Below are 13,786 nucleotides of genomic sequence, written 5' to 3' on the forward strand. Positions count from 1 at the left end.
AGCTAATTCAGGTAGTTCACACAGGGCTGCTGTGGCACATCACTGTCTTTGCAGGTGGTTGAACCTCTGGCCGGTTTCCAGTTCTCTTCACAATTTCTGTTTGAGCTGAAGGGGGCTCCATTAGGATTGCAGTATTGGAGTGGTTGGCCAGGTGCAGCATGACGGGGGTCCCTGGATGTCGGCCATGGTCAGTAGCCCAGGCCCACTGACTGCCTGGCAGTTGGTGGGAATCCTCCAGCCACATTGATTTTGGTGGAATGGAGGCAGTAGGAAGGGTGTCCTCCTCTTCCAGGACCTGCAGCCACCGTTTGTCTCCAGGGGTGAGAGGAAGCAATCCACGCACGAGGCTATGCCCTGCAGGATCTCTGTGAGGTTCCTGGAGCATGATGGGCTGACCGCTTTCCAATCCCCAGGATGCACCCTTGTCAGATCTGGAATTTCCTGTTTGGTTTCTCTCCTGACATCTCTGTGTTTAAACTGTCCAGACCAGAGCAGTTATGTCTCCTGTGCACACTGAGCACTGTTACTCCAAAGTCGCTGCGAGTTGCTCTGGGTCGCGTGGGCTTCCCTTGAGGTACATGTGTGCTAGCCATGGGTCTGTGTCTCCCAAGCCATTAGCAGAAGGATGACACCCAGCGAAACAGTATCTGCCTTAGGGGGAGCCAGAGAATACCAGAGCTGTAAAGCCACAGAACTGTTCTGTTGTCGTACCTTGTTTCTGTCACAAGCTTCCCATGATGTTTTGTTTTCTGAAGACCCAAGGCCTTGGAGGTGACAGTGCAGGTCCTACAATCTTCCTGCTGGCTCCCTTTAGGAGACACGTTACGGAGAGTTTTGCCATTTTCCAGGCCCCTTCCCTTTCCAAGTTTTCCTCTGGCGTGGCTGCTGCCAGCATGTTTCCATGGCTCATTCCCAGCAGTACCTTGCCCGAGGCTGGCCTGCCTGTCCTGGAGCCCGTCTTGGCACATGTGCCCCCACTCTGGTCCTGAGAAGGGGGGTCAGCAGCCCTTGTGGTGCTGGGGTCTTGACGGGAGCACCCTGACTCACCTGCCTCTCTCCTTCTGTCCCCACCCGCAGGTCGGAGCCGTACCGGGTGCAATGAGCGCTCCGTGCCGGCCCTGCCATGGAAGGCTGTGACTCGCCCGTCATCCCCGGGAAGGACAATGGGTGCGGCATTCCTCAGCACCAGCAATGGACTGATCTCAACAGCGCGCACCTCCCTGACCCGGCCGGCAGCATGGAGCAGCCCGCGGCGGAGAGCTGCAGCCCCCTGGACAGCCTGAGGGTCCCGTTCCCCGAGCGCGGCCCCGAGAGCAGCGCGCCGGGCCCCGGCTCCGAGCCCGCGGGCAAGGAGCTGAGCTGCGGGCAGTGCGCGGCCTCCTTCGCCGGCCTGCAGAGCTACATGGAGCACCGCTGTGCCAGCGCCCGCCCGGCCCCGCCGCTGCGCGGGGACAGCGGGAGCGACAGCAGCGAGGACGGCGACGACGAGAGCGACGTGGAGAACCTGGCCGGCGAGATCGTCTACCAGCCCGACGGCTCAGCCTACATCGTGGAGAGCCTCAGCCAGCTGGTGCAAAGCGGGGGTGCCGGCGGCAGCGGGACTCTCCCCTCGCTGCTCCCGAACTCTCTGCCCAAGCAGGGAGAGCCCTCTGCTGCCGCTCCCGTCTACCCACAGATCATCAACACTTTCCACATAGCCTCATCCTTCGGGAAGTGGTTTGAGGGCTCAGACCAGGCCTTCCCGAATACCTCAGCCCTGGCGGGCATCAGCCCCGTCCTGCACAGCTTCCGCGTCTTCGATGTGCGACACAAAAGCAACAAGGATTACCTGAACAGCGACGGTTCTGCCAAAAGCTCCTGCGTATCCAAAGATGTTCCCAACAATGTGGACCTGTCCAAATTCGATGGCTTTGTGCTCTATGGGAAGAGGAAGCCCATCCTGATGTGTTTCTTGTGCAAGCTCTCCTTTGGGTATGTCCGCTCATTCGTGACCCATGCCGTGCACGACCACCGAATGACTCTGAGTGAGGAGGAGCGGAAAATTCTTAGCAATAAGAACATCTCCGCTATCATCCAAGGGATAGGCAAAGACAAGGAACCCCTTGTCAGCTTTCTGGAACCAAAAAACAAAACCTTTCAGCACCCTCTCGTTTCCGCAGCTAACCTCATAGGCCCTGGACACAGTTTTTATGGTAAATTCAGTGGCATTTGCATGGAAGGTGAGCAGGCCCTCCAGGCCGGGGCGGCTGGTGGAGCTGAGCCGCCGCCGGCAGCGGGTGTCCTGGCCCCCAGTGCACTCCTCAACCTGGGTGGGCTGACCAGCTCAGCTCTGAAGACTCCCATTACCTCAGTCCCCCTGGGCCCGCTGGCTTCCAGTCCCACCAAATCCTCAGAGGGGAAGGACCCTGGGGTGGCAGGGGGGGAGAAACAAGAGGGGGACGACCAGGACAGCCTCTCGGAAAAGGTGGAGCCAGCCGAAGAGGTGGAAGAGGAGGAGGAGGAGGATGTGGAAGAGGAGGAGGAGGAAGAGGAAGAGGAGGAAGAGGAAGAAGATGAGGATGATGAGGGTTGCAAAGGACTATTTCCAAATGAGTTGGAGGATGAACTGGAGGACCGGCCCCAGGAAGATGTTGGGGCTGTGGCAGGCAGTGGCAGCAGCAAAAAGGACCTTGCTCTCTCAAACCAAAGCATTTCTAACTCTCCCTTAATGCCTAACGTGCTCCAGACCCTGTCACGGGGCACGGCTTCTACTAGTTCTAATTCTGCTTCTTCCTTTGTCTTTGATGGTGCAAACAGGAGGAATCACTTAAGCTTTAACAATGAGGGCGGCGGAGCCAGTGTGGCCGAGGGCAGCAGGAGGCTGGACTTCATCGATGAAAGTGCCAATAAAGACAATGCCACAGCACCAGAACCAAATGAGAGTGCAGAGGGCGAGGACGGGAGCTACATCTCCCATCACCAGCATGCTGGCCCCCTCTGTGAACTTGGGGGTGGGGAGTGCCCCTCGGGGAGCGGCGTGGAGTGCCCAAAGTGCGACACGGTCCTGGGCTCCTCGCGGTCGCTGGGTGGCCACATGACTATGATGCATTCTCGCAACTCATGTAAGACACTCAAGTGTCCCAAGTGCAATTGGCACTACAAGTACCAGCAGACGCTTGAGGCGCACATGAAGGAGAAACATCCTGAGCCGGGTGGCTCCTGTGTCTACTGCAAGAGCGGGCAGCCGCACCCGCGGCTGGCGCGGGGCGAGAGCTACACCTGTGGTTACAAGCCCTTCCGCTGCGAGGTCTGTAACTACTCCACAACTACCAAAGGCAACCTCAGTATTCATATGCAGTCCGACAAGCATCTCAACAACATGCAGAACCTGCAGAACGGAGGGGGAGAGCAAGTCTTCAGCCACACTGCGGGGGCAGCGGCGGCAGCAGCTGCTGCCGCGGCAGCCGCCGCCGCCAACATCGGTACCACCTGTGGGGCTCCCTCCCCCACCAAACCAAAAACCAAACCCACGTGGCGGTGCGAGGTGTGTGACTACGAGACCAACGTAGCTAGAAACCTTCGGATTCACATGACCAGTGAGAAGCACATGCACAATATGATGTTGCTTCAGCAAAACATGTCCCAAATCCAGCATAACCGGCACTTGGGCCTCGGCAGCCTGCCGTCCCCCGCCGAGGCCGAGCTCTACCAGTACTACCTGGCGCAGAACATGAACCTTCCCAACTTGAAGATGGACAGCACTTCCTCAGATGCACAGTTCATGATGGGGGGGTTCCAGCTTGATCCCACCAACCCCATGGCAACGATGGCTCCATCTCTAGGTGAGGGTGAAGGGGTTTCCACCATGTTCATGTGAGAGACCCAGCAAAGGCAGGTCATGAGCTACCTCTGTGCAGTGGTCGAGCACAGAGGCTGCACAGTGCAGATTTCTCACCTGTGCTCACCCAGGGCAGTTTTTCCTCATCTTGTGGCTTTTCTAGTACATTTTCCAAGAGTTTTCATAGGGAGTTAGTGGAACAGCAGACACTGGTTACGGATGGTGTGGCGCTGAATGTTCTTCCTCATTGTGGAAAGCATCCTAACTACAGTGTTTCCTGAGGACTTCTCCTGGGTTTGGTGAGGAGTGTGAGTAGTTTGGTGGATAGCTTTGAGGGAAGGTGCAGTCACCTGCTGGCACTCCCAAAGGATGTTCAGGGTTGGCTTGTTCCACGCTGTGTTGCCTTGAGATGACAACGTAAGCAGGTTTGAGAGGGGTGGAAGGGGCGCTGTTCCTCTGCTGCCAGTGACGGGATTGGAGGCTTTTGAAGCTCAGAGCCCCTCACTACTGAAGTACAGGGCAGTTGTAATAAGTTGGGAGTGTTTTAACTGAAGCTCCTCAAGTAAATGACAGGGCCTTGGATGTCCATGAGCTGGCTGGAGGGCAGTTTGTGAACTGTGCACTTGATGGTTGCAAGTCTCACACTGAGGATTGCAGAGGAGGCCCTGCCTGTGCTAATAAGCACTTGACACCAGGTTGGCCCTTTTGACTCGGATACACAGCTATGAGCTTTGTGAGAAGTGAAGCAGATCTTTCCCATTCTTACACTTTGGTCCAAAACTGAGCAGAGCATTAATAATTCAGAAGAAGAGTCTGCTTTTGGGTTTTTCCTGCATGGTGAGTTCAGGAGAGAGTGTCTTAAAGAACACTTGCTTCTCAGCAAATAAGTTGCAACATAGGAAATGAAAAAAGTTAAGGAAATAACATCTTTTTGATTACCCGAGGAATTGTTGACCTGGTTGCTTTCATAGGATTGTTAAGCTGAGCTGTGACATCAACTCAAGGTAAAATACCAAGAAGCTGTAGAAAGAGCATAACTGTCTTAAACACGGCAAAGGAGAGCAAAGTGGCACAGGAGTCCTGGTTTGTGCTTGTTCAGAGTCTCTGCATCTCTCAGGTGCTCTGGTGTGAGTAGGAGCCTGTTGTGCTCAGTAGCTGTGAGTGAGCAGAGGTGAGCTCTAGTTTGAAGAGTCAGCTTGACAAACACAGGGTCCTCCTGGCTCTCCATGATGTGCTCTCACACCCTCTTTATTAGTTGTTGTCTTTACCTTGTCAAAACTGTTTTTGAAGATTCTTCACCATTTTGAGCTCTTGGACAAGATATGAGATATAGCAGTGCAGGAGTGGCACTTCTCAGGTTGTTTCTGTCTATGCCATGTTCTACACTGTTCCCAACTTGTGACAGCAATGCGGTGACCTCCCTGTGATGCAGCCACCACCTGTGACTCTTGGCCTTTGTTTTATGTGGTAGGGACTGTGCTTAGCTACTGCATGAGGTAGCATTTGCTTCTTCAGGGAGGCAAAAAAACCAGGAGGTGTTAACACTGCTCTTGAAATAGCCACAGAAACTTTCAGTGTGGTGCTCTGGAATTCTTCGTCCTCTCAAAGTCTTTAGGGTTTTCCTTGCCACCTTTGATGGGCAGAGGGGATGATCCTTCAAGAGGGTAGCAAGGGTGATAGCAGTGCGTTGCCAACCTTTTGTGCTGGCTGCAGTAACTTTTTTCTTCAGCTCTGGTGCAGACCAGCAGTACAGAGGAGTGGGCGAAGAAGTCACAGCTGTGTGTGGTCTCACTGTGTGTTTGTGGGTACACAGGTGGCACTTGGGAGCAGCTTATGTTCTGCTCTGTGTTCATCTTCTGGAATTCAGCCTTTCTGACCTCTTCTTCCCCTTTGTCTTTGTGCAGTGGGTGGCGAGATCCCGCTGGACATGCGTCTGGGTGGTGGACAGCTGGTGTCTGAGGAGCTCATGAACTTGGGTGAAAGTTTCACGCAGACGAATGACCCGTCGCTGAAGCTCTTCCAGTGCGCTGTGTGCAACAAGTTCACCACAGATAATTTGGACATGCTGGGCCTCCACATGAACGTGGAGCGAAGCCTCCCCGAGGACGAGTGGAAGGCAGTGATGGGGGACTCGTACCAGTGCAAGCTGTGCCGCTACAACACACAGCTCAAGGCCAACTTCCAGCTCCACTGTAAGACAGACAAGCATGTGCAGAAATACCAGCTGGTGGCACATATCAAAGAGGGGGGCAAAGCCAACGAATGGAGGCTCAAGTGCGTGGCCATTGGGAACCCAGTCCACCTGAAATGCAATGCCTGCGACTACTACACCAACAGTCTGGAGAAGCTACGTCTTCACACCGTTAACTCCAGGCATGAGGCCAGCCTGAAGCTCTATAAGGTAAGGGTTGGCTTTGCTTCATCTTCTTTCGTTTTCCAAGGAAAATCTAAGTTGAACCACAATGCATTGTGATCCTCTGGAGATGAGCTGCTCAGAGCTCTCCACTGCGCCCCAATCTCTGCATGCTGCAGCTCTTCACCCTGTGTTCTGTTAGCATTTGTGGTTGTCCAGGCTTCCAGGCAGCAGATGTTCACTCCGCAGCGCTTTAGAGGGGACCTGTGTGTCTTATGGCACTGCAGGTGTGATAGTCTGCGCAGAAATGGAGCAATCCCTGTTAGAAAAGTTGTGCAAGGTGACAATTGCCTGTGTTTTGTTGGCTCTTTCCCATAGTTTGTCACTTTGTGCCAGGGGAAGGCTGTCGGTGTGGTCAGTGTGCTGGTCCTGGCAGCGGGCAGTGGTGGGGCCGTGGCTGCAGTGCTGCTGTGCTCACAGCGTATTTGGGCTCTCACTGCCATCTTGTCCTTTCCTCCCACCCCCCTCGTTCTGTGTTGTCTTTGTAACCATTATAACCATCTTCTCTTTCCTGTCTCACTCGTCTGGTCCCCAGCCCCCTCCCCTCGCTGGCCCGAACCCTGTGGGCTGTAACCCAAGAGGAGCTCCGGATACAGTAAATAGTCCTTTCACTCGCGTAGCAGAATTGCTCCAGACGTTTCTATTGATTTTCACTGGACTTAAAGCTTCACCTTTTTCTCTAATCATCCCATAATAGCTTTAGTATGAACAATCAGGTACGAATTGCCATAAATCTCAGCAGCCGCATCCCCTCCATTCACACGTGCTCTCCACTCATTGTCTGCTCGTTCCTCACAGGCTTTTTTGTATTTTCTGTCCTCTTCCTTTGCTTCCTGCTTTCCCCTACATGTGCTAAGGTTTCTTGATGTACACACAGAGTGTACCTTGCACTTTTTACTTGTTTCTTTGAAAATTTTTCTTTATATAATGGGAATTTGAGACCTGTCATTGAGCTCTATGGCACCCACCCACATCACAGTGTAGACGCGTTTTCAAAACTCCTGGATTTCTCCTAGGAATTAGCATTTCCAGCCAATTCAGGGAGGAAGGTTATAACTAGGAGCATCATACAAGGCTTACCTTGAACTGTGGTTGTTGGACCTACCTGGAATTGGTGGGGAGCTGCTCAGAGCAGGGTTGTGTTTCTCTGAGCTCATTGTTGTGGCCAGGATGGCTGTGACAGCGATTGTTCCATCTTGAGCTGGGATCCAGCCTCGCCCATCAGAGTCTGGCTCTGGCAGTGCTCAGGTCTGCACATACGCCTCTGTTCTCTGGCATGCAGCAGGCCTGAGAGTTACACAGCTTGGAAACTGGGGCCAGCAGAGTCCCCATGAGACTTCAAGAACCCTGCTGAGGGAGCTAAATCTCCTCTGTGGAGGTCAGTTGGGGGTACAAGAGAGTTGTTTGAAAGCTGTATTATGGGGTTTTTTACACATAATGTTGTTCTTTTAAGTATACGTTGCAAAGGTTTAAAGTTTTCTTTATCCAGGCCCTCATCTACAGTGGGTTCCAGTGGGGAAAAACAATTGAAGCACTAGAATTCTCTCACTGAGGGGAAAGAAAAAGGTAAAAAAAGAAGAAATGGGTGAAAAAACCCCACCAGCATCAGGGGACAGGCATAGGTCCTTGTAATAAAGATTGTTAGGATGTTTTCCTTGGGCAGGCAAAGAGAAACTGTGAGTTTTCAGGTTTGTGAGAGGCCTGGGCAGTCTCAGTGCTGCTCCAGCCCTGTGTTGCCTCTGACACAACAGCAGTGAAACACCAGCTGAAGGATAACACATTTCAGGGTAATGGATTCCTTTGGAATGTTCCATATATTGGCCTTCAAGTATGGCTGGATAAAGCTTGGAGCAGAGGTTGGTGGATGGCTGGATTCACGGTGTCTTGCTTCAGCGTGGCTGGAATCAGGGATTGATTTAATGGAAAAGCTCTCTGGATGAGGCATGGATCCGACAACTCCAGCACAGTTCTCCGGGCCTTGGAGCAGCTGTAATGCCATGTCTCTGCTGATAACTGAAGGGATGCAGTGGCAGTGGGGGGAGTTCACAGAATGGTTTCTCTTCTCTCAGGCCTTGGTGTGGTCTGCAGTAAATTGAGATTGATTGGATGTTATTTTTCCTCTTGCTAATGTAATCCATTAGCCTGGCACATGCATAATCAGTTTAGAGCACAGTTAACTGGATGTAATCGAGTTCTTCCCTGCCTGCTGGAGAAAATCCTCTCCAGATGCTGCTGGGTGAGAGCACACACTGGGCTTATCACACACAATCCTCCTTATTCTGCTGCTTTTGCCATTTTTTTCCTAAATCACATGTTATTGGCTGCTTGCATTGCCCAAGTGCCACTTCTGTCAGCATTGCTTGCTGCCAGAAAATGTGATCTGGAGACACTGTCAGTCCACAGTCGGGTGAACCTTTCAGTTTTCTCCTGCAACAATCCCAGTGCCAAGGGAGAAGGTCTGGTCTTCTGCTGCCATCTTCGTCCTGCACATCGCAATAGCTGCTGTCAGGGGTAAGGGGAGGGGAATGCCAGAAAACTGGAAGGGTCTGGTAACCTTTCCTTTATTGTTGTGTTCTCCCAATTCTTTGCTGTCCCCCTAAAATTCTGTGACTAAAGTGGAAATCCTGTTGTTTATCTGGCCCTTGCTGGGAGAGTGTGGGACCTTTCCTGTGACTGCTGACCACCTTGGGTGACTGGTGGGCTTTACATCCCAAGGAACTCGCTGGAAAGCAAGAGTGCCATTGTCAGTGCATGGCATTGCATTTTTGGGATGGATGTTCTGCCTTGAGAAGGGTTTGCAGCCTGCCACGGCTGGGACGTGGTGGTTGTGAGCAGAGGCGAGGGTTGTCTCCTGGTGGCCGCAGGGCCTGGTGCCAGGTGTGGAGCAGAGCAGCAGCATTCCTCACATCTGGAAGAGGCTGGGCACAAGCTCCCAACATCTACTGCACAGGTGGAGTTTCCACAAGGAATTAATCTGCTTGAGAAAGAGCCAGGTTTGGACATTTCCTGCAACTTCTGACAATCTCTAGTTCAGAATGTGCAGCTCAGAAGAAGTTTAAACAAAGAACTACTGAAGAAACACGCTGCTGGCCAGACTGCCAGCAAGTGCCTTCAATGAGTTCATTCAGTGTCTTCCTTTTCAGTGTTTCCAAGTGCTGCGTTCACTTTTTTAGGGAATAGGGAGTCTGAAGGAGAGGGTTTGGGTTATGTGGTGCCATGCACAGAAGCTCTTTGTTAGCTAGAGACGCAGAGTGTGCAGGAAAATTACTCTTTAGTATCAGTGCTCGTGGTGCTAGTGGTGATGAAACTGTGGATCTGTGCTGACTCAGAAGCAAAGCTGACCTGTGGGAAGGGAAGGAGGATGTGCAGCTGCACACCCAGCAGAAGGACTCAGTTCCACCGTGGAGCAGCATTGTCCCATCGTGTCTCTCCCACGGGGCTTGCATCTCCTTTTCTGGCCATAGGATTCTCAAAGAAAGCTGTTGGAAAATCTCCAAAAAGTTTTAATCCCAGAAGATGCATGGAATATTGTATAAGATGTAGTTACAGAATGATAATGATGATAATGTATTCAAATTCAATGTCCTTCCATAATAGAACAAGGCAAAAAGAGTACCTTCTGTAATAGTAGCTGACTTTGAAGTTAAAGTTATGTGAAAATGGGTGAGCTACTGTTGGATACAGTAAAGGGTGTGATGTGTGTGGGTCACAGAGGAGTTACCAAAAAGCACCTTAGGTACTTCTGTTAAACGTAGCAGCCCCTGAGAAAACAGAACAGGAGGAACCTGGCCAAAGTCCCATCTGATCAAGTAGGGAGGTCACGAGAGAGAAGAAGGCCCATGTTACAGAGAGGGGAAGGAGGAGAGAATTCTTCCATGTGTTCAGAAGCAGACTTGAAAGGTGCCTCAGTATGGAACATAAATCCTGAAGGGTGGTCTCACCTGGAGAAGGAAAAAGTCACTGGTTTAGCAGGACTCTTCCCTAAGAGTTCTGGAGGAGCCCCACAGGAGGGGGCAGGGGCTCCTGGCAGTAGCGTGGGCCAGAAACTGCAAAACATTAAACGAGCAAATTGATAGAAACTGTAATAGAGAAGTTTTTGGAGGCATATGGATTAGGAAGGGGAAAAGTAGACTTTTGGAAGAAGGGTTCTTGCAGTGCTGTCAGTTGTTTGAAGGAGCCAGGCAGGACTGGCTGGACCACAGGGACGGGGGATTCCCAGGGTCTTTGGGAAGATCCTTCATGAGCAAAACAGAAAGAGGTCTGGACAGGTAGGGAGGTGAAGGATGAGAAACAGAAGGTAAAATAAAAACTAATTTTCCACAATGGAGAAAAAGGATTGGAAAGATAACAGGGGGTTTCTTTGTTTGTAAGTGACCCAAAAATTGAGTTAAAAACAAGTTTAAATATCAGCCATAAGGTAAAAATAGTGGACCACTTAGATGTAAAGCTGTGACAGTTGCAGAAGAACTTTACAACATCGAGTGATTTCACAGGAAATGATTGATGGAATTTGGTCTCACAGTGTTGGAGGAATGGGGGGCAGACAACCCTACTGGAGAGGGGAGTGAGGAGGAGGGTCAGCTAGGCTTCCTGCTTCCCCATATGTAAATAAAAGATGAAAACAAAAAAAGGGGGTTAAAGTTACTCTTGCTGCAAGAAAGATGTGGAATTGTTGCCAATCTCTTTGAAGACATTGCCTCAATGATAAGTGGAAAGCAGAAGGGCAAGGGGATAATAGGTGAGCTGTGTAAATCCTCACTTGGTCTGATGGTTCAAGACTGTGTTCAATTTAGGTTGTTTTAGGAAGGCTTTAAAAACCCCTAGAAGATACCAGAGAAAGCTGCAGGAATGGCATATGGCTGGAATGACTTGGGTGAAGACCACTGACCTGGGAGTTGGCTTGACACAGGAATCCAGGGTGGAGGAGAACTTGTGAATTTCATAAATGTCAGTGCTCTGGAAATTGCTGGTTAATAAAATGCTCCTGCATTTGGATTGGTGTGAGTTAGTCTTGCCGTAATTCTGCAGTAAGTCAGGCTGAGAGTCTTCTCATCCCATCACTTGGCTGACAGGTGATGCTCCCTGCAGGAGTTCAGTGTAGGAGAGCTCTGGGGGCCAGCCCAGGCACCTGCCCCGAGAGCTCTGTTTGGAGCTGCCAGGAGCTGGGCTGATTCACTTCTGAAATACCCAGATGATGTCGTGGGCAAAAGGAGATGTGTTTGGGCTTTGATTTTTATCACAGACTTCCTCCCATCTCTGCCTTTTAAGGTTCTTGGAGTAAAGTTGCTCACAGAAAGTCTGTCGTGCTCATTAGGAGGTTTAGAGCTCTGTTAACCTTTGATTTACTTGCTGTCTGCCTTCAGTGTGTTTTGGCTTTATTTTTGCAAGTTTATCTCTTGGAGTACGGATGCACCATCAGAGCTCTGAATTACACTCTTGAGCAACACAAATTGTGCCTGAAGCCCATTTAAATTACAGCACATGAGGGACTTTGAGCTGATTTCCTACAAGGTTTAAGACAAATTCCAGTGGCAACTTCACAAAGGAAATAAATACTCATCAGAGTCTCCCTACAAAGTTGTTTTTAAAGATGGTCTCCAAAACCTTTAATTCTGCATTCTCTAGTCTTGGATAAACTCATAATGAAGGGAGCTTATGAACTGCCAGTGTGAGGAGGGTGGACCCTTAGATCCAGTACCTTTGGTCCTGTTGGGATTGACAGGTATTTTGGTACAAAAAGCTCTCCGTATCAGTTTAACCCTTTGAGACTCCTCCTTCGTGGGGCTGCACATTCCTCTGAATGACAGATTTCTCCCTGGCACTAAAAGATATCTTTACCTTCCTTTAGGTGTTGAAAACCAAAGTCTGTTAGTACAGGATCGCCGAACTTTTCCTTTTCCTGCACTGCTTTGTGAAAGGATTGGAATCAGAACTGCTGAGAGCACACAGCATTGCTTGCTCTATGTTTTATTTATGGGCCTCTGTCACTTAGGTTTTTCTTTCAAGTTTTCCAGTAAGTGCTGAGCCATGTGCAGCCAGCAGTTTAGTAAAGAAACCACCCTGTAAAAGCAGCGTAAATAACAAAGGAGTTGAGAGTGCAGCTGGAGCAGGAGCCCAGGTCACACAGCAGGAACAAGGAGCTCCCCAGAACATGGAACTAAAAATCCTCTGTCAAACAGGGTTTAGAGGTCAAAATATTTGTGAGAATGGGCTACAAAACCCAACTAAACAAACCAAACACATGAAAAAAAGAAAACAAATGGAAAAACACCTTGTCAAGCTTTATCCTGATCTGTATAAGCTTAGGTTTTCCTGGCTTCTGTAGCAGCCTGTGGGCAGAGCAGCAGGAGGGCTCAGAACAGTGTGGGGAGGGTCTTACAAAGCTGTTCTCAGCCTCGGGTGTCATCTCAAAACAAGGTGTCAGTGTGCATCTGACCCTTTCCCGTGCATGATGCCAGTTCTGTCTGTGTTTATGGTTCATTCTTCTATCCTGGTAATTCTGGAACATGTGGATGAGTATTTAAATTTCCAAGGAGGAATTTTTCCCATGATGTTCAGGGAGAGGACAGAGTGGTTCTGGCCACTGCAGCTTTGGTGCAGGGTGTCTGACAGGCTCTGGCAGACCTTGCCTTGGTGGCACAAGCTGCCAGTGAGCCACTGTCCCTGCCATGCCAAGGTGGGAGGTCACTGCTCTGCAGAGGAGAGCGTGGAGGAGGGATGCTGGTCCAGATCCAAAAGTCTGGCATTGTCCTCTGGGTGATCTGCTGCTGTCAGCAGCAGTAGGCATCCCCTTACTCTCCTGCCTGCAGCTTCAGCTCTGCCGTGGGACGCTCCAGCCAGGAGACCTGAGAAGATGCTTGTCCAAGACAGGTAATGGACCTGTTTGTTGTGGCCTTACCCAGCTGGTTCTGTGGTCTTATCCCAGTATGGCTTGTCAGGATCTTACTCACAGCATGTTTGTCAGGGTCTTGCCCCGCATCCTGCAGACACCCAACACAGATGGTGATGAGCTGGTAGGCCTGGAGCAGGTCAAGGTCCAAGCCTGTGCCAAGGAGCTGTGCTCAAGTGTTCCCCTGAGGATCCCACGCTCCCTCTGGGCCCTCACGTTTCTCTTTGCAGAGGTTGTTGCAGACATCTCCCAGTCAGAGCATTCCCAAGACTCCTGAGAGTCACACTCCCGAGGCCAGAGACTTTCCCTGCTGGGACCGAAGCCCCTCCAGTGGTGGCTCCGGTGACCCGATGGGTTCCGTGTGACTCCCCACACCTCCCCTCACCCAGTCAGACCAGGTTTCCTCACTAATTCCACCCCAGGTTTCCCGTGGCACAGTCTCAGATGTCTCATTCCATAAAGCCATTTATTCCTGATGTAGTAAGAGAGAAATAGTTTGAGCCTGTGATGAGGGACCCCCAACAAAAAAATGCCTGGGCTTTTATATCCTCATAGTCTACCCACACACAGATCTCCAGGTCTTCAGTTCTTGCCCCTGTCTTCTGTCCATCCACCTTGCTGGTGTTACTGGACTCCCATCTCCTTTGTTATCCAAGAGGTTGGCAAT

At 51.0% G+C, this 13,786-nt stretch overlaps 1 protein-coding gene across 3 annotated transcripts in view; it reads left to right on the forward strand.

The window, feature by feature from the left end:
- ZFHX3 (zinc finger homeobox 3) overlaps positions 1–13,786 on the forward strand; it is a 123,553-nt gene that overhangs the window by 39,597 nt on the left and 70,170 nt on the right. For all 3 annotated transcript variants that reach the window (XM_077786405.1, XM_021526901.3, XM_021526902.3), the window contains exons 2-3: positions 1,078–3,821; positions 5,722–6,218. In XM_077786405.1, coding sequence (XP_077642531.1) covers positions 1,124–3,821; positions 5,722–6,218 — 3,195 coding nt within the window. In that variant the 5' untranslated portion in view covers positions 1,078–1,123. The remainder of the gene's footprint in view (positions 1–1,077; positions 3,822–5,721; positions 6,219–13,786) is intronic.

This window comes from Lonchura striata, chromosome 13 (genome assembly GCF_046129695.1).
Source record: "Lonchura striata isolate bLonStr1 chromosome 13, bLonStr1.mat, whole genome shotgun sequence".
NCBI classification, from domain to species: domain Eukaryota; kingdom Metazoa; phylum Chordata; class Aves; order Passeriformes; family Estrildidae; genus Lonchura; species Lonchura striata.